Raw genomic sequence first — 22,968 nt, 5'->3', positions numbered from 1 at the left:
TGAAGGGTAGTGGTTGCACAGAATTTGCCAGCAATAATGGGAGGCTAAGAGGAGATCTAGTTAACTGATACTTGCTGGTTTATGGTACCGAGAGTGTCTCCTATAGCTAGTTACTTAGTTATGTCGCCAGCAACCGTTAGAGATGGTGGCAGCCACAGTATGACGGACGGGGAGATCGACGCCAATGCCGGGCCTGCTAGCACTCAGAGGGATTCTGGCACTGGCGGCGGCAAAGCTGTCGATGGAGATGTAGGCAAGGAAGCGGCGCAGTCAGCTTCAAAGCCCAGTCTGCGATGGTATCAAAGGCTGAACCCGATAAGACTCCAGCAAGCGCCGCCTGTGCCATCAGAGCGAACTATTTCCAAGGAATATGGAGCTGGTCTGCTGAGTATCATCACCTTCCAATGGATGCATCCTTTGATGCTGGTGAGCGTCTCTTTTTCCTTTTTCGGCTTTCCTGATATATATTGCTAGTTACTTCATGCTAATATGATATGACATGATCTAGACGGGCTACCTTCGACCACTTCAGCTGCAGGATATCTGGCTGGTGAATCCAGACCGGTCGGTCGAAGGGCTTGCTGCTAGACTTGAAGCTTCCTTTCAAAAGAGGATTGAGCGTGGAGACAAGCATCCTCTCCTGGGGGCCGGATATGAGACGTTCAAGCTCGAGATATGGATTGGCGCCTGCTGTCAGATGGTCGCTTGCGTTCTCCAGGTTCTCACGCCTTATACCACTAAATACCTGATCTCATTTGCGACAGAGGCATACATTGCCCAGCATAAGCATGTACCAGGTCCTCACATCCGGAATGGAATTGGCATCGCCATCGGCATCACATGCATGCAGATAATTCAGAGTGTAACAACGAGCCAGTTCTTCTTTCGGGGAATGATGGTTGGCGGACAGACTCGAGCAGTGCTTGTCAGCTTGATATTTTCCAAAGCAACCAGGCTCTCTGGGAGAGCCAGGGCTGGGGGGAAGGCAATCATCCCGGCCACAGAGGGAACAGCTCAACTTCAAAAAGCTCATGACAGTATTTTGAAGTCTATTTTCAGCAAGAAGAAGCATGCTGGACCAACGAATGCGGTCGATGGTGTGCTGGGCGACGGGACTGGATGGAGTAATGGCCGCATCGTCACCCTGATGAGTGTTGATACTGATCGTATCGACAAAGCTCTTGGTCTATTTCATTTGCTCTGGACATCTCCTATCATCATTATCCTTGCTCTCATCCTCCTCCTGGTGAATATTGGATACAGTGCGCTCTCAGGATATGCGCTCTTGGTCGCAGGAATCCCTTTACTCACGTATGCTATCAAATCCCTAATCAGACGACGAAGGAAGATCAACAAAATCACCGATCAACGAGTGTCGCTTACCCAGGAAATCCTCCAAGCCGTTAGATTTGTCAAGTTCTTTGGATGGGAGCAGAGCTTTTTGAAACGGCTGGACGAACTTCGGAAGAGAGAGGTGCGAGCAATCCAGGTTGTGTTGGCCATACGCAATGTTCTCCTGTGCATTGCATTATCTCTTCCCGTGTTTGCATCTATGCTATCGTTCATCACATTCTCTCTCACAAAACATCCTCTCAATCCGGCTCCAATCTTCTCCTCTCTAGCTCTATTCAATACTCTTCGTCTGCCCCTAAATATGTTACCCCTGGTTCTTGGCCAGGTAACGGACGCATGGACTGCATTGAATCGAATTCAGGACTTTCTACTAGCAGAGGAGCAAAAGGATGACATCGAACGAGACGAATCCTTGGCCAACGCACTCGAGATCAATGATGCCTCGTTTACCTGGGAACGTCTTCCTACAAGTGAAGAAGATTCTTCCAAGAAGAAGGGCTATGGAAACCGCAATGGGAAGGTGAAGAAGACAGGCAAGGATATCGAAAAAGAGAGTCCTGATGGCTCGGGTCTTCAGAGTCCTACTGAGCCATTCCAACTTACCAACCTGTCATTTACTGCCGGCCGCAACGAACTTATTGCTGTTATCGGTACAGTGGGATGTGGTAAGAGTTCCTTACTGGCCGCACTTGCAGGAGATATGCGAATGACCGGTGGCCATGCTGCCATGGGAGCTTCTCGCGCATTCTGTCCACAGTATGCTTGGATACAAAATGCGACAGTGAAGGAAAACATCCTCTTTGGCAAGGAGTACGACGAAGCTTGGTATAACAAAGTCATAGATGCCTGTGCCCTACGGGCAGATCTCAATATGTTACCCAACGGGGACCAAACAGAGATTGGTGAACGAGGCATAACAATCTCTGGAGGCCAAAAGCAGCGGTTGAATATTGCTCGTGCCATATACTTCAATAGTTCCTTGGTCCTCTTGGACGACCCTCTCTCTGCTGTTGATGCTCATGTCGGCCGTCATATCATGGATAATGCTATATGCGGCCTCTTAAAGGACAAATGCCGCATTCTCGCTACGCATCAGCTCCACGTTCTGAGCCGCTGTGATCGAATCATAGTGATGGACAACGGCCGCATTGAGGCGATAGATACGTTCGATAACCTAATGCACCATAACGATAGCTTCCAGAAACTCATGTCATCGACCATACAGGAAGAAGAACAAGATAATAGAGAAGCTGCAGAAAAGAGCAAGGAAGGCGTCGAAGTGGCTGACGATACAAAGAAGAAGAATGAAACACCGTTGAAGGCACCTAGAGCCTTAATGCAAAAAGAAGAGAGGGCCGTAAACTCTGTCAGCTGGGGAGTTTGGGGAGCCTATATAGCGAACTTCGGCTGGCCTATAAATCTGCCTATAATCGTTCTGGGATTAATTCTCGCAAATGGAGGTACGATTGTCAACGCCCTCTGGCTGTCGTACTGGGTATCCAGGAAATTTGACCTTTCCACGGGGACATATATTGGAATATATATTGCTCTGGGCGCTGCACAGGCTCTCTTCCTGTTCATATTCTCGACCACGTTGACGATAAGTGGAACGAACGCGAGCAAGGCAATGCTTTCTCGTGCTATCAATAAAGTGTTGCGAGCCCCCATGTCTTTCTTTGATACAACCCCCTTAGGCCGGATGACAAACAGGTTTTCAAAGGATATCCATACGATGGATAACGATTTAACGGATGCGATGCGTACGTTTTATTTAACATTCGGTTTAATTATTGCTGTGATCGCGCTGATCATTGTATATTTCCACTATGTAAGTTGACATCCGTCTTTCAAAATGCTGAACTGAGGAAAAGCGAATATGGGCTGACAGTTGGACGTGTAGTTTGCCATTGCCCTCATTCCACTGCTCATTATATTCCTTTTTGCAGCAAATTTCTACCGGGCATCTGCAAGAGAACTTAAACGCCATGAGGCAGTGCTTCGATCAGAAGTATTTTCTCAGTTCACGGAAGCTATATCGGGGACTGCGTCTATAAGAGCATATGGACTCCAAGACTATTTCACACGCCGGCTTCAGAGGGCTGTCGACAACATGGATAGCGCATATTTCCTCACATTTTCAAACCAGCGATGGCTAACTGTTCGGCTGGATGCTGTTGGATGGCTAATGATTTTCGTAACAAGTATATTGGTTGTTACATCGAGATTCAACGTGGATCCAAGTATATCAGGTCTTGTGCTCTCATTTATTCTTTCAATTTCCCAATTGCTGCAGTTCACTGTTCGTCAACTCGCCGAGGTAGAGAATAGCATGAACGCAACGGAAAGAATCCACTATTATGGGACACGGTTGGAAGAGGAAGCCCCATTACACTTGCGGCAGATGGATGAATCCTGGCCTCAGTCAGGCCAAATAACCTTTTCAGACGTGGAAATGAGATATCGCGCTGGTCTCCCGCTTGTTCTTCGTCGACTCAATTTGGATATTAAGGGAGGAGAACGAATCGGAATTGTAGGACGAACTGGAGCTGGTAAATCTAGTATTATGTCCGCTCTCTTCCGCTTGACTGAGCTTTCGGGGGGGTCTATTATGGTTGACGGTATTGATATTTCCACCATCGGGCTGCATGATCTGCGTAGCCGGTTGGCTATTATCCCACAGGACCCAGCCCTTTTCCGAGGGACGGTGCGATCAAACCTGGATCCTTTCAACGAACATACCGACCTCGAACTTTGGTCCGCCCTACGGCAGTCTCATCTTGTTAGCGAAGAAAAGGAGAGCTACAGCGACGTTGATAACGCTGATGAAAAGGATGATCACCCGCAACAGCAGCAACAAAGGATTCATCTGGATACTGCGGTGGAGGAGGAAGGATTGAACTTCTCCTTGGGTCAAAGGCAGCTAATGGCGCTTGCTAGAGCATTGGTGCGTGGCTCACGCATCATCGTATGCGATGAAGCCACTTCTTCAGTCGATTTTGAAACGGACCAGAAAATCCAAGAGACGATGGCGGTAGGGTTCAAGGGCAAGACGCTCCTCTGCATTGCTCATCGTCTTCGAACAATTATCAACTATGATAGAATATGTGTCATGGACCAGGGGCGTATAGCCGAAATGGATACTCCGCTCAGCCTGTGGGAAAAGAATGGAATATTCCGGGGGATGTGTGAACGAAGTGGCATTGTCAAGGGTGATTTGGCAGAGTAGTAAGAGCCTAAATCTCACATCATACGCATTGTACAACTCTGATTAATAGTTGGACACGAAGCATATATTGATCGTAATACTTTGCACATATGTTGTGAACTGTACAACCAATCTGGGCGGGGTTTTAAATGTACAGAATCGAATACACGAGTTCAAAATGAGGACAAGTTATTCTATATAGATAGCCCCTAGACACCGGTCGCCATTCCCATCATACTGGCCCGTTACGTAACCTTATAGTAAACTGTTAGTGCTATCCTCAGTGGTGCGGCCGTTATCTCGTGAGAGCATGGCATGTTCAAGGTTGACCTTGGGGCCCTTGAACCATTTTCGTGCATCAACAATCCACCAGATAATGATTCCAACCATAGGGCCTCCATATACAACACAAGTCCAGTTCATATCTGATAGCCTGAACCGTATTAACGGCATGTTAGTGTAATCTTGACCCTCAGGCTGAACGAAGAAAATAGACCATAAACTTACGTTAAGTCAGCACCGGCAACTTTCGGAAAACATACGATTGGCAGCATCAAAATGGCAAAGCATACACCAGGTATCCCTATGTAAGTGGTATATTTCCCTAAACTCCATGGCCCGGCCCGAAATCGGTCTGTGACAAACAAAACTCGAATGGCAATCGGTATCGAAAAGGCGATTAATGCCGAAATACCACCAATAGAAAATATGGCACCCATTGCAACATCACCCGCGAATATGAGGAGAGTAGCCGAAATACCCAGAGCACAGTTGAACCACACTGCGTTTACCGGGGTTTGGGTGTAGGGATTGATTTGCTTCCAAATATTGGAAAAAGGGAAGCAATCGTCACGAGAGTAAGCGTAAGTTACGCGAGAAGCAGATATCATACACGCCTGTCCCATCGAAAATCCACAGACAACAGTCCCAGCGATGATGGCAAGTGCCAACTTGGTTGGCATCACCTGAAAAACGTATGAAGCCCAAGGCTGTCCTAGCTCAGAATTTATCACCTCATCTATATCTCTCACTGTGTATGAAACCACAAGTTGGAGGAACCAGCCCATGATGCCGCCGATACCAGATGTCATTACAATTGCTCTTGGGGAAGCAATATTTGCATTGGAGCACTCTTCACTCAGGTGGAATGGAGAGTCGTATCCCGACATGATCCATATGACGCTTAGAAAGGACATGAGGACCGCAAACCAGTCGGGATAAGACGTGCGGTTGTGGATCGTCCCCCAGACGTCTGCGGACGAATTGAACCTAGGAACGTTGCTTGTTCCCGCCGGGATTGCGATGATGACAATAATCAAAAAGATGATGTTAAACGTTGACCCGTATGAGTTCAGTTCTGCAAGCCATTTTGTTGACATACTGCTTATAATTCCGTGGATTATCATGAATAGCGCTGTCAAAAGGAAAGTATGGTAAGGCTGTGGGACATATCCTGGATTCATAACTGACGCAGCTGCCAGAATCATCCCAGATATGCCATAGTTCACTGATGGCGCCGCGGTTACCTGTGCCATCCAGTTGGACCATCCAGTTATCCATGCTGCAAATGGTCCCCATCCTGCGGGGGCAAGCACTGCAGCGGCATAATAAAGCCCTCCACTGACGGAATGGCGTCAGCCGGCTTTCAGAGTGTAAAAATCTCTTAGGAAACAGTTTGGACGGAGCAGAGTGCTATACCTTGTTGGCATCGACGAGCATAACTCTGCCATAGACATGGCAACGCATTGGAGAAACATCATTGCGATTATCCATCCCCACACCATAGAAGTGCCTGCATAACCCATCCCTAGTTTTCAATTGAATTTTAGCCCACTCTCAGGCTTTTAGGATGTAACAACTATGGACATACCATAACTCATGGTACTAGCGTACGAAGGTAGCAGCCCTAGTATTGAGAAACTGACGCAGAACGTGGTCCAGAGGGAGAACTCGCGCTTAAATTCCTGTTTATACCCAAGGGAAACAAGCACGCGTTCATCATCATCCATTCCATCTTGGTTCGTGACATAGCCTTCTGGCAATACCGATGTTGTTTGAGGGCTAGAACCGGATTCGACTTCCTGAGCTTTGAAAGTCATGGCAGATATGGGCGGAGATGGCCTGTTCACCAACTTGAGAAAAGGAAGAGCAAAATACCGATGATGCTAGGACGGCCAAATGCCGCAGGTAGTTCAAATACTCAGGGTAAAGTCACATTATCCAATGCGAACTGGGGATACAGTGTGACCATCCACTCGACAGGGAGCACGCTGTTTGGAAAGCGTACTTAACCAGCTGCCACAAGTTACTCCCTCTGTATTTTGTGAGAGTAGATACCTCGTCTTGTATTAGTGTTCAGTAAGGAATAAGCAATGGGAATACGCTCCCCGGTTCCGAAGTGGTAAGACTCCATGTCGTTAGTGGTAGAGGCTACCAACAGCCCGTATCACATCCCAGGGTAATTTTTCCACGCTTTCAATACTTAGCTAGCCAGAACCACAATAATACTTATTAAATGGAACTTCTAGTTTTTGACAAAACTGAAGCCATACGAAGAAAAGTGTGGACTTGAACCTGCTCGACAGCTAGTGGTCAGTTAAATACGCGACGTGGCGATGTTAAAGAAAAAGACCAAAAAGGGGTATTGTTTATGTAATTAATCAGAACTTCTCGGAGGCTGTTGGGAGAACACGTGACCGCAGCCTCCCCATAGAGTTTTTGTAGTACCAATGTAAATACTATAGCGAACTCCAAAAATACCTAATACGATGCTAATATCGACCAACTATAATAATAATAAGGTAGCTACTATAGATCTATAGATATACTATATTAAGAAAGAAAATATTTTTTTATTATTTTTATAACTCTTAAACTACTATTGTAATGGGGAACCCGTTGCACCTCCCGGGTTAACTATTGTTCCGATAGTTAGGACGGGCGTACTTTCTTCCGGTTGGCCTCGGGCTGCCATTTGCACTCCATATATGTACATAGAACCTCTCACTACTCATCATCAATACACACATTCGGGCTTATTCTTGAGCATTGAGCAGCGGCCGCGCGAGCTCTAATGTATCACGATCCGTAGCCAATGAGAGCTCAACACCGTGCTGTCCTACGTCATACCGTTGACATGTTGGGCTGCATATCTGATGTTGATGTTGATATACCCATTTCATCACCCATCTCGACGAGCTATATCTATATGATATGGCGACACCATTTACACCACCTCACTATAACTATCTATTAAACTATTGTCATACCACGCAGCATGCGCCCACCAAGCCCACGTCACGTGGCATTCCAACATCAAGCATATAAGTAGTGCAGCGACCAGAGATGACGAGCGTCATCACTGTGTATGATCTTTTGGTCGAATGGCATATGCTGTATCATCGCTGCCGGCATATACGGCCATTACAACTATAATAATCGCTAGTCTATTCTATTATTTTAATTTATTTTACTCTATTTTACTTACCCTCTCTATTTACTCGTAGCTATCTAATACACCGTGATATTCCTTCTATATCAACGTTAAAATTCAGCTCAGTTTCTCTGAAGAGGAAAACTCGACCAGTCATCTATCCCTTCTGCGTCAGGCCAAAGGCTTCTCCAAACATGTTTATAAAATCGAGTCTGCTCGTCATCCCGTTCCATCTCCCAACTAAGGTCCTCTCCAGTTTGTATCCTTTGAGCCTCTCCCATCTCTGTTAGCATAATATCCTCGGTGTAGTCATCCTTTTGGCCTATCTCGCAAATCCAGTGTCGCCCAAACCAGCATATAATATCCTCAAGATCCATATAATCATTTCTTTGACCAAATTCACCCCCTCCCATGGGCATCAATTTAAGGTATTGAAATAACGAGCCCTTGGTAGAATGTATTGTGCGGAAGATAGAAAGGGCCAGAGACGAGTCAAACGCAGTGTTTATAAGGACTATGCGGAAGTCTTTCGAGGAGATAGTTATCCCGTTATCTAGGTATATTGTTTGTCCATCATCAAGGTCATTTATATCCGAAAGATTATTCCTCTTGAAGGCAAGAGAGGAGCAATCAAGTACCAAACAGGCTTGCTCTAGCCTCGCCATGCTTCCTAGAGCGCGGTAGATATCAACTTCATGACTATCGCCTCTGGTACGTGGTATAAGCAACTCCACCTCCTTGAGGTTTGGGCACTGCTGTCGAATCTCCTGCATGCGGTGACATGAGATAAAGAATGTATCTGCTTCTCCCCGGTTTGGTATAAATCGAAGCTTGAGTAATGTATTGCCGTGCCTATGTAGAAGGGTGTTGAAAGTACTGGCCCCGATGTCTCCATTTAACCCCAGGTTCTCAAGGGGAGGCAAGTTCTGTAGAAATATACTTGTAGCCTCATCTATATCGTCATCCCCATCGGTGACCGATACTACTAGATCTAAGGTATGGAGGCAATTAAATCTCCCCTCTCTAGCCATTTGGGTCAGAGTCTGAAGCTCTTCAGCGGAGGAACAATCTTGTAGCCGAAGTTCTTGTAACTTAGAGAATTCTGTACAATTACTCCACATAATAAGCTCACTGGAAGAGACTAGACCAGCCCCGAGGGTTAGGCTTTGAAGGCAGCCGATAGAATGCTTAATAGACGCGCTGATATTGTTTGGCTGATTTAAAAAGAAGCCTGGCCAAGCTGGTCTTGGGGTGCTTATTGCACTCCTAAGATTTAGTGAATCCCCTGGATAGTGATGCCACATCCGCACATGCTTCAAATTAGGCGCTAGCCCAATCACCATCTGTAATATTGCATCCTTATTGTAGGCTACCCTCCCTTCGCTATCGTAGTGATAGTATTGTGCGGCAATACTATATAAGCACGGAGATGTAGCAAGAGCGTACTCATCCAGGCTGATATCATGAAGATTAGACTTGAACTGGTATAGGCTGCGGAGGCTGAAGGTATCCATGTGGAGGCGACAGTTTGGGCGATACTGGTGTACTATTGAGAGTATACAGAGTGGAATTTGGTCGATGGAGGCGTATATTAGATCTCTAAGTCCTGAGAGACCTTGGATAAACCGGGCGAGTGGTAGCATGGCTTCATTCTGCTCTTCTGTCAAACACGGGCTGCCTGCATAGAATGGAGTGAGGGTCGTCCTAGGATCAAAGTCATATCCATAGTATGGGTCTAGTTCATCCTCTCCCTTTAAACTGTTCGTTTGAGCTTCGCTTTGCTCTGTTGGTGCGCAGCCCATCACCTTGAGGCGGCGCACGTAGCTAGAGCGGCCTCCGACTGCGAGGATGTCGTGCCATCGCTCTAGATCGCGACGCAGCGTCTCTCTGCTTTTCACCGTGAGTTCGATGCTGTTGAACCGATGTCTCATCGTTGCAGCGTAGCAGAGCTTGCTCACCAACGCGAATGCGCGCAGGCTGCGTGTGTTGAGGCATTCACAGACTAAGTCAAGGACATCAAGTCCCAAGATCTCCAGGGAGACGGTCATGGCTTCTTTTGCTTTGGATAAGGGGGTTAATATGAAGTCTTTCACGTCGAAGGAGATGCAGTTGTTAAGTTCTGGAAAGTCGACAAGAGGCGCCGGGTTGGTGGTTAATGACCCTTTATACCTTGCTCTGCCTTTACTTCAGGGGTTGGTTGGCCTCCTGTTGATATTACGAGAAGGTAACTCCGCCTCCAAACGAATTAGGCACTTAAGCGTTACTTTTGGGAGATGATACAATATAACTACGGTCTAACCACGGAATTAATATAGTTAGATAACGTAGTTTATATAATAATCCATCTAGGGTACCATATCCTTCCAAACTCTTAGAATAACATCTTGTGCTTGAATGAGACTTCATAGAAAAGCCGCCAGGCCCTCTGCCCATTCCCGTCGCTGTCCGGATCATATTGAAACAAAGCCATGCCCCGGTTTGATATGTTTACCAAAGCCAAGTCTGCGAGGTCGTTGTAATTCAAGGCTATGTACTTGTAAGTAACATCTTTGGGTGCTACTCCAATATGCCTCTCGATTGCCTTCCTGATTTCAGCTAGACGCTTAGGCCTATGGTCGAGTCAGTAGGTCTAATCTTTAAGGAGAGAGGGGTGCAAAGAAGAGGAGTAATACCATCGATGTAAAACGGATGCTGCTCCGAAGGTAGCAAGGAGGAGAAGCAGGATCAGTCGATAAAATGATAAAATCGACGCCATATTTCCTTAACGAGGTGGGTATCTTGTTACTGCAATCCGATACTGAAAGGGAGGGCTCTTTAAGAACAAGAGTGCCAAAATTAAATAAACTGGAAATGCCACCTTGATATTGACCCCTGGAAGGCTGGGGACGGGTTTGGATGCTCCTCTGCATCCCCGAAAAGCGCACATATTAACCGCTCAGCTATTGACCGTGGATCCCCGATTGGTTATCTGTGCCTCTGGCAGCGAGGGCGGACTTTTGAATGTAACCGTGATCCAAGGATAACATAATAGAGAGCAGTTGATATCCAAATATTCCACGAAAGGAAGGTGAGGGCGCAGTAACAGGCCTATGTTCCCTGGGGTCCTACATATCAAGGGCCTTGCAAAACCCCAAGTAAAGCTTCAAATCCACGGATATTTCGCGCTTTGCATGTATAACCTATGCGGCTCGCCCTCACCACTCCGAATGACCCCAGTCTAGCACATATTGGAGTCAAGGCCCTGCGGTTTGCATGGATATAGATTGATAATTTCTCGGGGGCAGCGTGTTGTAGCCGGCCTTGACCAAGATAGTCAATATTCCTGTAGCAGGCCAGGGGTTTCAATGATGCAACCCAGCCATGGTCACTGTCTTGCTAGATATGGCATGAGTATGAGCAGGAGGCGGCCATAGTCCTTAAGTTGAGCTTCACGCCCCGGTGGACGAGGTCGATGAGATTCCGCAAACGCGCAAAATAATCACAATGACACTACTCCTCGGACTGTTCAGTGGCAGAGGAGAGCCTCGATCTCCTTTTTCCGCCTTGCTCATGCTGGCTTCTGTCCTGTCTCTCCTGCTTGGGCTTGTTCACGCGCGAGACACAGCACCGTACGATCCATACTCTATCTCCTCTCGCTGCCCGTTGCCGTGTGACGACGATGGCAGCAACTAGGCTCACTACCACGATATCCGTGAGCTCAGTGCCGGCAACCAGACCGTCATCTTCGACCTGAACCTGTACAACCGAGTCGACGGCCCAGCGCCACAAGTGACGTTGCGGGCCTGTGGTGTACCAAGCTCTCCCCCAGCCCTGAAGCGACGCCAGCTATTCTTATTCTCTCCAAACTCCTCCACGAAGACGACCGGCGTTCAGCTTCTCTGGCGCACCGGCGAGGCAGCGGATGATGCATCTTCTGCGCTTGGTGCGGCTGCTGTAGCGCTGGCTGACCGGATACGAGCCCATCCCAGCAACGGCGCGACAATCCTATTCGCCAAGAAGGGACAGACCATCCTGGGGGTTTATGCAGGGCCGCAGCTCGAGAAGAAGAGTGTGAGCGACGTCGTCCAGTTGTTCTCGAACAAGGCGAGAGGGAAAAAGGAGGTCAAGCAGGTTGCGGTGCAGGCCTGCAACGAGGACTCGCTGAGATACTCGGCCTCTTCGCGGACACGACAGACAATCTCTCGTCGGTGCAGGATGCGCTGCGACGCTGGAACGACGCTGAATGTCTCGACAGCGCCTCATGGGACGAGAAGTAAGCATGGAGAGAGGCCTCAGTCACTATACTACCCGGCCAGGATATCACCGTCGGGCTAGGGGACGCTGCTGAGCAACATATCGAACAAGCAGATACATGCAGCTACACCCAGGCGGTCGCTGGTGATGGCTGCTACGCGCTCGCCAGCTGGTGCAAGGTCACCCAGGAGAAGCTGGTCGAGTATAACGGCAACCCGAAGCTGTGCGAGACGCTCGTTGTCGGTCAATATGTCTGCTGCTCGCCTGGAAAGCTGCCTGACTTCTCGCCGCAGCCAAACCAGGCTCCAACGGCTGTATCTCAAGTTGCGGCATAGCTACTGTGAACAATCACGACAAGCCTGCGAACTTCATGCGCGTAGGTTATTTCGAGGCGTGGAACAAGGATAGGCCGTGTCTTCATATGCTGGTAAGTCGCTATATTTCCCCCTTCCTACGACCTGAACTGACTCTTGCACCTCGTAGCCCCGTCAGATAGATAGTAGCCACTATACTCACATAGTAAGTACTTTTTTTTTGTTAACCGTCCCTTTCCATATTGATATCTAGCTAACAAATACTACTACAGCGTTTCGCCTTCGGAGATGTTACCAAGGAGTTTAAGGTGGACATTAGCAAGCTCCAAGATATGTTTGACGAATTTAAGAAAATGAAATCAGCCAAACGAATCTTGTCCTTTGGAGGATGGTCATTCTCGACGGTACATGATACATTCCCTATCTTCCGAGAAGGTTGTAACCCCTGAACAGAGGAAGCTTTTTGCTGATATCGTTGTCAAGGTATATTATACTTATCCCCCTCTACTTAGTTCTTGAGCTTATCGGTTGCTGATATCATGTGTGCTTAGTTCATCGTCGACCAAGGCCTTGACGGTGTCGATTTTGACCAAAGGAGGCAAAGATGATGATGACGATAAGGATCAGACTATCTGGTTAACATCAAGTGTCACTTTCCCTCCAGTCACGCTCACACAGACCTCGACATCAGGTATTACCCGGCCACTCATTACATGGACGTACAGCCCCGGACCCTATCCTTCGCCGGCAGTGAGAGCTCCTGATAATCCAAATATACCAAAGGACCCGAAAGATCCTGATCCAACACCAACTCCTACTCCCACACCACCGCCACCGCATGGCTTCCCACCTAATGTTAGAGTTACCTCTGGTACTCCAAAACCGACCTGCAGACCCGGTCAGATGTGTGGACAAAAGTGTCAGATTAACTGCAACCCGCCAGATAGCGGATGTCTCGGGCTGTATAGGGCCATTCTGCCCCGACGGGAGAAGCTGTGTAGGGCCTGGGTGCTCTGCTGCTATCAGCGGAGGAGGGGGAGGGGACGGGGATCCTACGAGCTGCCGAACGAGTTCCACCGCCTCCTTTTGCGAGGTTGATTGCACTGTTCTTAACTTACCCATGACGACTTCAACTATGTAGAGGTAAAGAGTGCTCAAGGACAATCACTGGCTGTGATGCCACTGGTAGCACTACAACGAGTACAACGACTGTGACGTGCCCTTCACCTGCTGCAGCTCCCCACTGGAATCCAAACGACCAGATTCCTATACTAGGGGATGGGGGCTTCGGAGGAGATGTAATCACCACAGGAGACTTCCCAAAAGTGCCTCGTCCAACAACTACCAAAGACACGACGACGACCGAGAAACCCCCAACAACAACAACTGATAAACCCGACCCTCCCCCGTTTCCCTCACTCCCGCTTCCAACATATCCGTCTGATCCCGAATTTTACTGCTTCCGCAAGCACAATGACGATAAGCGATACAAGGTCTTCCCCTATCACGATAGCCTCAATGTAATCCACACTCTCTGTTCTTTTATGAAGACCCTTCCAAAGGAATCTAAACATAGATTCAGCGCCCGGGGCGACAACGATCTCCGCGCCTACGTCGCCTGGGCTGAAGACCAAAGTGGCTGTAACCCACAAACCGCGGTGCCGTTAGATGACTTTTGTGTTCAAAACCTGTCGCATATATTGGTAGCGTGCGATGATCAGACGGTCGAGGACAGATATGGCGGAGCATTTATCCTTAATGGTCATGAGGGATGCGTTACATGGTGGGTCGGCGCAGACTCTACGCTTCCAAAGGCGCGACAGCAGATAGGGAATCCAAATGGCCCTTCGCAGTCAGAACAGAAAGTGCTGCATGATAAAATTGCTGCTTTAGAGCCAGAGCTGCCGAGGGTGAAAATGGAGGCTACACAGAGTAGCACCGCTCATGGGGCTATCATGCCGAACTAATCGATCCTGGAGCTTGACCGTTTGGCCTTGCTCTGCCTCCAAATTGAGTCGTGATGGAGTTAATACCTACAGGGCTGGTTGCCAGCTGGTTGGCCAGGTCTGATCTAGTTGAAGATCGGTGCCCTAATAATGTGACTATTGACTATTACTAGAAACGCATGTATCGCATCTAATAATGCATTTAATCTAACCTATCTATCCTTATATATTCATTTATTAATATTTTGGTAGAAGTAATAAATTAATGCCACGCAGCATGCGCCCACCAAGCCTACTACTATCACGTGGCACCCAAAGCATATAAGCAGTGCAGCGACCAGTGATGAAGAGCGTCATCACTGTGTATGATCCTTTGGTCGAGTGGTATGTATATGCTGTACCATCGCTGCCAGCATACTGCTATCACAGGAACAATGTTTGAATTTCAGCAGCATGGCTTAACTATGTGTTTGTGAGTTGAAAGGAGAAAAGCAACCTGTGATACTAGCTTGGAGACATTCGCTCAGCCTGCTCTGACTGCGACTCAGCGCTATGGTCAGTCAGGACGGGAGTCGTCCTCCCTCTAAAAGACTGAAAACCGCTGGAGACAGATATCAATCCAACAATGTTGATTCCACTGCTAGGAGCCTTCGGTCTTTGGATAGGTCTATAACTCCACCGTTATGCAGGAATAAATGGACTCGGGAGATAGTCCGTGAGAAGCCAGCGCTGCAGGACGGCGACTCGCCCTCTAAAGCAAGGATAATTCCATCTCCGATCCAGCTCACTCATGTTCGTGATATCCCGGATTCAACGGGATATAACAAAGACTGCATCAGGCTTCGAGATATCCTTGGAGACCCAATGATCAAGGAGTGCTGGCAGTTCAATTTCCTTTTTGATGTTGACTATATAATGGGCCAATTTGACCGTGACGTGAAGGACCTTGTCCAGCTGAAGATAGTACATGGTTCTTGGAAGAAAGAGGCCCCTAACAAGATTGCTATCGATGTAAGCCAGTACCTTTAAAGGCTTAACTCCGTTCTGCTCCCTAAAAATACGGCTGTAGCTTACTTGGGGATAGGATGCATGTAAGCGATATCCAAACGTCGAGGCAATCGTGGCTTATATGCCTGAGCTCTTTGGTACTCACCATTCCAAAATGATGGTCTTAGTACGACATGATGATCTGACACAGTAAGGTGCATCCTAGTACCATACCTAGCCGAGTCGACGCGCTGAAGCATGGGTCTTTGCAGGATCATAATACACACAGCGAATATGATACCTCGAGACTGGGGGAATATGACCCAAGCAGTATGGAGGTCTCCGTTGCTCCCACTTTCACAGTTTAAGATGGCTGATAGCCGTGGAGATATTGGAAGTGGCGCCCGTTTTAAAAGAGATTTACTCGCCTATCTAAACGCATATAACAATAAAAAGATTGACATGCTCATTGACCAACTGCAGAGGTATGACTTTGGAGAAGTGAAAGCTGCACTAATTTCTAGTGTTCCGTCTAGACAGCCAGCTAGAGAACTTGACTCCGGCAAACGAACACTTTGGGGATGGCCAGCACTCAAGGATGCAATAAGCTCTATTCCTATAAGGGGCAACTCATCACAGAGACTGGAGCCTCAGGTTGTTGTTCAGGTGAGTTGATCTAGGATATTGTGATTTTGTTCTGAATCTTAACATAAATAGGTATCGTCTATAGCCACACTTGGGCAGACGGATAAATGGTTAAAAGAAACTTTCTTCAGCTCATTATGCCCTCAATCTAGAGCCAGTGATACCTCAAACATTTCCTCTACGAAGTTTTCCATCATCTTTCCCACACCAGACGAAATAAGAAGGTCGCTAGACGGATATGCGTCTGGGGGATCGATCCATATGAAAATTCAAAGTGCAGCACAACAAAAACAATTACAGTATCTGCGTCGCTATTTGTGTCGCTGGGCAGGGGATGCTGCAGGCCAAAGAGACACGAACCCTGCCACTCAGCCTGATAAGGGCTCGAGTATAGTACGTGAAGCTGGTAGGAAGAGAGCTGCGCCTCACATCAAGACATACATCCGGTTTTCCGATTCAGGCATGACCAGCATTGACTGGGCAATGGTTACCTCCGCAAACCTATCCACTCAAGCATGGGGAGCTGGGGCTAACACTCAGGGTGAGGTGAGAATATGTAGCTGGGAGATAGGGGTGTTGGTATGGCCGGATCTTTTCCGTGAGAGAATGACTAGCAAAGACAAGGACAGCTCAACCATTCATCCTGTGAAGATGATCCCTTGCTTCAAATGCGATACTCCGTCTGAGAAGTCATTACTATGTGAGAGTGACTCCACAAATTCTACCTCACATTCAGGCGCCACGAATATGACTAGGATTGGACTGCGCATGCCGTACAACCTTCCACTTGTTCCGTATACCCATCAAGATGTGCCGTGGTGTGCCACAGCTGTTCACCGGGAGCCCGATTGGTTGGGTCAGACCTGGGAAGAGAGCGATTAATTATATAGTTAAAACCCCGCACATTACTTAAGTATATATTTATTATATCCCTGTTGACATCGGAATCATACATGCATTCCGGCCCTCGCAGGCGAAGGGAGTGGAGAAGGGGGGGACAGAGCGCAGGTAGAGGACATCTATTCTATTTCCTATTTGAATACTGGATTCTAATGGATTTACGCAGAGTAGTAACCCTTTGCAATTAAAGAGAAGGACACGAAGATGCAAAAAGCAAACAATTGTATCCGGAAAACAACGCCTTTGCCATCGGTTTTTTGCACGCGGCAGTCAACATGATATCATGTCCAATTTATGAATGTATGTACCCAGCGTTAATTTCATTTTACATGTCCTGTTCCTGCCTCATCTTTGCTCTGAACTCCTTTACGTATGCTGTTGTTCTATTGAGCACCAATTGGCTCTGGTACCTTGGATTCATCATAACCGTATTTCGCCTTTAATTTCTCGACAAGCTCAACATATTTCTCTTGTGCTTGCTCCGGAGAAATTCCTTCATCGACGATTTCCTTCCACTTGCCGTGTTTGTATTTTCCCTATCGGCAAAGACAAGCAAAGGATTAGCTTATATCTCGTAAATATATCAACGTAAGTGTACAATACCTTGAAGTCGAACATTCCCGGAGCGGGAGCCTGGTCAAATGGAGGGTCTTGTTTTCCTTGCTTGAACAGAGCATAGAGCTACCAATATAAAGGATTAGCAACCTGTTATAAGCTACAATATCCTAAAGAGCCACTGCCTAGTGGGTTGGGGAATAGAAGGGGGGCAGGGAAACAACATACTGTCAAGAGCTCATCATCGGTTGGTTTTGCGAGGAGTTTTCGGCTGGCTTCAGCAGCGGCTAAGAATTCTGAAGACATGGCTTATGGAGCTTTCTCTTGTTCTGCTCGTATGGTGAATCTAGGAGTCGCGAATTTGTAGTCGGCCTGGTGAGATATTGGTTGAAATGAGGGGTATTCTTCGTTTCCCTGCTGGAAGTCGTGTCAATTAGATGATCTATTCAGTATTAAGGACAGACAACAAGCTCTCCCTCTAGCTGACAGGGCTGACTTACTCGCTTATCACACGGTTCTTCAGTTGTTGTTCGTCTTTCTCTTCTTCGTCGTCTTTGGTGGGAGGAGGGGCTTGCTTTTATTTATAGATGGGAAGTTCTTGATCACGGGGATCGTGGCCCTAGCGCAGGTCGTTGGCCTGGGATGTTGAAGTACTTTGAGATACTTCTTTAGCCAGCAAAATACTACGGCAAAAGGAGTATCTGGAAGTACTCCGTGATACTACCATTGCGTCATGGCCACAGGGATAAAAAGCCCGGGAACACGGTGGCCTCAGGTCCAACGGACAGGACATGACGGCTTAGAAGCTTGCGAACAGGAACGCAGCGCCGTTGGCTGTGTGGTATTTCACTCTATTCTAGACACGGGGAGCGAGTGAGCGCTGAGGAATGCGTAACTATAGTGAGTCTAATATATGGGCGGGGAACTGTGTACCGAGTTTCAAGATATGCGCTAAACCAAGACTCCAACGAAAATATGCAATGCAATCATCATAGAAGAAACCAGCAAGGTCTATGAAGAAAACGTAACCAGGGGATAAAATATGGGAAAGCGAAAAAAAAAGAAAAGAGTGAACTTCGTTAAGATGACGTCTGACTGCTTACCAGTCGACGGCCCATCCGTTCTTCTCTAGAAAGTCTTCACACGCTGCTTTGAGAGCATAGTTTGGTCGGAGGTCACTAGCGGTCATCGGTACGCGAGTAATGGGGTCGACTTCAGACTGCTGCATATGTTTCAAGATACTGGTTCTCTCAAACGAGTGGCCGGACGGGGTGACCACAGGATCATGCATGACTTCGAAGGTGATGTTGTCGATCAGGTGCTCAGGCATATGCTGTAGACAAGGATCAGTTAGTGACAACCCCAGATCGCGGTAAAATACCAGGTATATGCATAGACACTATGCATATAGCATGTAGGGAAGGGAAGGGAAACAAAAGTAAATCCAAGAAGATGTTTAAGAAGAACATACTCTTTCCTGAAGCTCAGGGTCCACCGAGGCAAATGCTTCTCGCACATTGTTCAGCTTTTTAGCATACTCTTCCTCCAACAACTTCTTGTCTTCCTCGAATCCCACTTTGCCCATCTCTCCTTTCTGAAAAGCTTCATGCAAAGTGGCAATCTCAGCTTTCAACTCCGCCTCCATCAGCGTCTCTACCTGCTTCAAAGTCTCGTTACGTTCTCTTAGGCGCGCCGTTTCTTTCGCTGCCCAAATGCTCTGCTTTGCGCGAAGTATGATTCTCGACAGAGGTTCTGAGTTGGGGTTCTTTGTCTCTAAACTACTCTTGTATGCGGCAAGGGCGATTTCGAGAGCCTCTGCAGGTCGCTGTAGTCCCAGCAGTGCTTGTGAGAGATAATAGTTAGACTTGACGGCTGCTTGGTTCTTGGGGCCGTAGAGATCTACGGCGATTCGCGAGTCATGCTCTGCTCCTTCCCATAATCCAAGCTTTATTCGGACGAGGGCGCGGTTGTTAAAGAAGGCCGGATCATTGGAATTTTTCTGGATACTGTGTTAAAACGGTAGGCCGATTAGCACCGGTATATAAAACCTATGTGCGCGCACAATACACATATATAAACTAATAACAAAGGAGACATCTTACGCCTGTGAGTATAATTCCTCCGCGCCCTCATAGTCTCCCTCCTTGTACCGTTCGTTGCCCCTCGCCTTCAGCTCATAAGCCATAGTCAATCACTTGAGCTATCCCGGTCGCCCGCTCCCAAGGATGATGTATATCAGAAATGGGAAACAAATTTAAATGCCAGTTTCTCCGTATCCACGAGGGGTGTTTGTGTCGTAATAAAAATGTCCGCTAGATAGGGTGAGTTATGTAGGTGATAGTTTCAAGTCAATATAGCCATATTATAATGGCACTAGAGGTAAATTAGGGAGTGAAGGAAGAAATGAAAGAGAGTGAGAGTCACTGAAAACCCCAGGAAGGTTGTATCCTCGTCAGACGGCGAAGCACCCATCCTCTGCCTGTCACAACTGTCTTTTACCTCTTTTGGACCTTGGGAGAAACAGGTGGAAAGGTTGATTAGTCATAACGGGCGTACTTTATCCCGCTGCCGAGGTTAACGGAGATAAAATGGATGAATACTTAATGCCGATGGTATATAAGGAGAGGGAGGTGCATTTATTACAACTAATACTATTATATATAACTCCAGCCTAAGATAGGGGTATGAGGATAAATTTGGGGCATATCAACCCTCAAAAGCCAACCGATCCAGCCGGGTATCTATTAGGATCGGCTCAGGCTGCCCCTTTATCTATACCGTCACTTGATATTGACCGGAGTAAGTGAGATGATGGGCCCTTTCCACGGCCTTCTTGCTCTTCTGCGCAGGATAACGCCTTTGAGGAGCTTGAAAGTCCCACTGGTACATGGCCTGCTGCAGCCAGCCAGTCTTGAGTTGAGGCACTCTGCAACCCGCGGCTTTGGGGGTGCTCTAAGCCAACTGCAACTCGGCCAACACTTGTATCGTTCAATAGCTTCTTCAGATGTGTAAATGGGTGTCCCTCAGCTATCCCCATAACAAAACTTGAGAACAGTAGTAACAGCCACAAGGCGAGGAATAGAATTGCAGGAATAGCGAATCGCAAGTCGTATGTCACCTTCCGCTCCTGGACTCTTACGTTTCGTGTGAATACCGCGCCCTCTGTTGTGCCGTCCCCCATTAATACACTTCCTCGCATATTAGTGCCGACAGTATTACTAGCCATAATGTCCGTCCAAATAAGACGGAGAAGCTTTGAAATATCTTCTGCTGAGTTGGATAGTTCACGCCACTTGTTCCCAAGAGCAACGTTACTTGCTCCCGAGTACGTGACATAGTCGTCATTGAGGCGGCTGAAAAAGTCGTTGGATAGCAATTTTCCTATAACCCCGTACGGCAAAGACGCTCCTGCAAGATTATCCCGGGGACCACCAATGGAAGACAATGTGAGAGTGTAATAAGTGTAAGGTAGGTAAAATGAGGGAGCTCGGGTAAAGTTATAGCCAGGTGTGTTTTCATATGAATCATCAACAATGCCCCAAAGCGGCGCTGCGAAGGCGCCTTCAGACCCCGGGTGCCACCAATCTTCCAATGCCCAAAGTGGGTAGTTGTCTGGACTGGCATACTTCTTATCTTCAATTTTCTTCACGGATAGCGATTCCAAGGACGCGGTTCCATTCATAACGAAGGAGACAGTCTTAACTGAAGACTTAGCAGCAGCAGCGCAGGTGTATATAGGTTTCGACCATTTCGACCCGACCTCCTTGAATAGGGGATTTCCCCCATCTACCCTCGACGCTGCTCCAAAAAAGTACCCACACTCAACGTTGAAGTCATTTTGCAGCGATGCTTCATTGTATTGACCAGTACACCTTCCCTTGAGCTCAGTGAAGAGTCCAATACCATACCAATAAAGGCCATCCTCGGGTTTTTGAATAGTATGGTTGCCCACGGTCAAGGTTCCATTCTTGTTGAACGGCATGCTTGGTAGATTCAACCAGCCGCCATTGGGAGACATAGCCTCTATGTCTAGCGACAGGAAATATGGTACACTACCAGCAATTGGGTAGTGCTTTCCACGGGTGACATTAAAACCATATCCCACCGCGTCGGCATCACCATCTGTGAGGTTGTACGTAATACCGGCGAGGAAATTGCTCAGCCAAGCTGATCGATCCGCCCGGAGTTGAGTATTTGGGTGTGCATACGTGATATTTGGCCAGCCATTGTACGGATTACCGTGCCGCAAGTTGGAAAATCCGCCTTCATCCACCAATTCGATTGACCGAATCGGCGTTGAAAAGGTTCCGTTTAGGGTATCGGCCAAAGTCAACTCGTATGTGAGGTTGGTATTAACGCACGAAATTTCTGGCTCAACCCATAAAATGTCCTCATCCCACTCAGCTCCATAAGGAAGCCCAGACGGCACACTGTGGTTCCGGAAGCCAATACCACCAGATCGCATATCCGTAATGAGACCTTCAACTAGGGTTATATCGTCTTTTGAGATAAGAGAATCGAGAGGCAGTAATTGGCCTCGAGGGTACGGCTTGTGGTCATCGAAATATTCAGAAGAATATGGTAGCCAAAACCGGTATTGAATATCTAGTATACCCGCTATACTCGATTTTTTTGAGGCACTAGAAAACATGGTGGTGATATTCTTGGGAATATTCGTGGTGGCGGTAATTTTGGGGTTTGCGGACTTGTTGCCCTGCCCTTGGTCGATGACAGCCCCGGGAACGAAGGCGCCGGGGCAGTAAGCAGAGGTGATAATGCAATCCCGAGACAAGGGCATATCCGGACGGCTTATAGTATTCTTGCCAAAGCTAGACAGATCAGGGGCGTAATGAAAGCTCACGTCACGACTCGACGCCGGGCGGATTTGATCGCTGAGTCCCAATGGTGTTACTACACCGGATATAACACCAAGCATTGCCAGGCCTATATTTATATAGGCTACGACGGAAACACCCCAATAAACATGTCTTCCCGCAACAGAATCTGTTCGAAGTATAGTTGGCCATGTCGTTGAATGTAGCTGACGGGCAAGAACAGACCTGGCGCAATCATTTGTAAGGATAGGTTTATACGGAAGACACTTATGTTGCCGCCAAAAAGTTCAATGATCTAACGCTTACCAGGTTGCTGCAGACAGTCTATCGCTAAGATGATAAACCAGCACAATGGCTAGAAGTAGCGGAAACGTAAAAGTAACTAAACGAGAGTCACGGATTAGAGAACCAATTTTTGGCTATGCAGGAGTGGTCAATCATACGGATGAAATTTCCAAGGGCTATCAGACCCGATACCCGGCCAACCGTCAACGTCGTGATGCTCTCCATGTTGTGCAGAAACGACCGGCAACCCTTCGTTTGTCCCGTAAAAGGGGGCTCA

The 22,968-nt window shown here is 47.6% G+C and overlaps 9 protein-coding genes across 9 annotated transcripts; 3 read left to right on the top strand and 6 right to left on the bottom strand.

The window, feature by feature from the left end:
• Positions 1-120: 120 nt before the first annotated feature.
• MCYG_02126 (ABC protein) lies at positions 121-4,579 on the top strand (the record flags this gene model as incomplete). Its single annotated transcript, XM_002849146.1, has 3 exons — positions 121-426; positions 509-3,113; positions 3,300-4,579. 3 exons carry the CDS (start codon positions 121-123, stop codon positions 4,577-4,579), a joined length of 4,191 nt encoding a protein of 1,396 aa, XP_002849192.1.
• Positions 4,580-4,813: 234 nt separating this feature from the next.
• Positions 4,814-6,657, bottom strand: MCYG_02125 (amino acid permease; the record flags this gene model as incomplete). Its single annotated transcript, XM_002849145.1, has 4 exons — positions 4,814-5,035; positions 5,101-6,178; positions 6,257-6,365; positions 6,429-6,657. The coding sequence occupies 4 exons, from the start codon at positions 6,655-6,657 to the stop codon at positions 4,814-4,816; spliced, it is 1,638 nt and encodes a 545-aa protein (XP_002849191.1).
• Positions 6,658-8,113: 1,456 nt separating this feature from the next.
• MCYG_02124 (conserved hypothetical protein) lies at positions 8,114-10,039 on the bottom strand (the record flags this gene model as incomplete). Its single annotated transcript, XM_002849144.1, has 2 exons — positions 8,114-9,404; positions 9,438-10,039. The coding sequence occupies 2 exons, from the start codon at positions 10,037-10,039 to the stop codon at positions 8,114-8,116; spliced, it is 1,893 nt and encodes a 630-aa protein (XP_002849190.1).
• A 323-nt stretch (positions 10,040-10,362) lies between these two features.
• Positions 10,363-10,746, bottom strand: MCYG_02123 (uncharacterized protein; the record flags this gene model as incomplete). Its single annotated transcript, XM_002849143.1, has 2 exons — positions 10,363-10,600; positions 10,664-10,746. 2 exons carry the CDS (start codon positions 10,744-10,746, stop codon positions 10,363-10,365), a joined length of 321 nt encoding a protein of 106 aa, XP_002849189.1.
• Positions 10,747-11,474: 728 nt separating this feature from the next.
• MCYG_02122 (conserved hypothetical protein) lies at positions 11,475-14,505 on the top strand (the record flags this gene model as incomplete). The annotated part of the gene is made up of 9 exons (XM_002849142.1): positions 11,475-11,599; positions 11,693-12,243; positions 12,306-12,538; positions 12,583-12,651; positions 12,708-12,743; positions 12,811-12,914; positions 12,992-13,021; positions 13,090-13,631; positions 13,688-14,505. The coding sequence occupies 9 exons, from the start codon at positions 11,475-11,477 to the stop codon at positions 14,503-14,505; spliced, it is 2,508 nt and encodes an 835-aa protein (XP_002849188.1).
• Positions 14,506-14,827: 322 nt separating this feature from the next.
• On the top strand, positions 14,828-16,998 carry MCYG_02121 (tyrosyl-DNA phosphodiesterase 1; the record flags this gene model as incomplete). The annotated part of the gene is made up of 5 exons (XM_002849141.1): positions 14,828-14,868; positions 15,033-15,495; positions 15,569-15,681; positions 15,744-16,137; positions 16,189-16,998. The coding sequence occupies 5 exons, from the start codon at positions 14,828-14,830 to the stop codon at positions 16,996-16,998; spliced, it is 1,821 nt and encodes a 606-aa protein (XP_002849187.1).
• Positions 16,999-17,399: 401 nt separating this feature from the next.
• On the bottom strand, positions 17,400-17,877 carry MCYG_02120 (conserved hypothetical protein; the record flags this gene model as incomplete). Its single annotated transcript, XM_002849140.1, has 3 exons — positions 17,400-17,552; positions 17,620-17,697; positions 17,800-17,877. The coding sequence occupies 3 exons, from the start codon at positions 17,875-17,877 to the stop codon at positions 17,400-17,402; spliced, it is 309 nt and encodes a 102-aa protein (XP_002849186.1).
• A 793-nt stretch (positions 17,878-18,670) lies between these two features.
• On the bottom strand, positions 18,671-19,756 carry MCYG_02119 (U-box domain-containing protein; the record flags this gene model as incomplete). Its single annotated transcript, XM_002849139.1, has 3 exons — positions 18,671-18,904; positions 19,043-19,577; positions 19,674-19,756. 3 exons carry the CDS (start codon positions 19,754-19,756, stop codon positions 18,671-18,673), a joined length of 852 nt encoding a protein of 283 aa, XP_002849185.1.
• A 570-nt stretch (positions 19,757-20,326) lies between these two features.
• MCYG_02118 (conserved hypothetical protein) lies at positions 20,327-22,916 on the bottom strand (the record flags this gene model as incomplete). Its single annotated transcript, XM_002849138.1, has 3 exons — positions 20,327-22,631; positions 22,713-22,788; positions 22,850-22,916. 3 exons carry the CDS (start codon positions 22,914-22,916, stop codon positions 20,327-20,329), a joined length of 2,448 nt encoding a protein of 815 aa, XP_002849184.1.
• Between the last annotated feature and the right edge of the window lie 52 nt (positions 22,917-22,968).

Source organism: Microsporum canis, genomic scaffold (assembly GCF_000151145.1).
Source record: "Microsporum canis CBS 113480 supercont1.2 genomic scaffold, whole genome shotgun sequence".
In the NCBI taxonomy this organism is placed as follows: Eukaryota; Fungi; Ascomycota; class Eurotiomycetes; order Onygenales; family Arthrodermataceae; genus Microsporum; species Microsporum canis.
The sequence above is the reverse complement of the archived record's forward strand: the minus strand, read 5'-3'. Positions and strand labels throughout refer to the sequence as shown.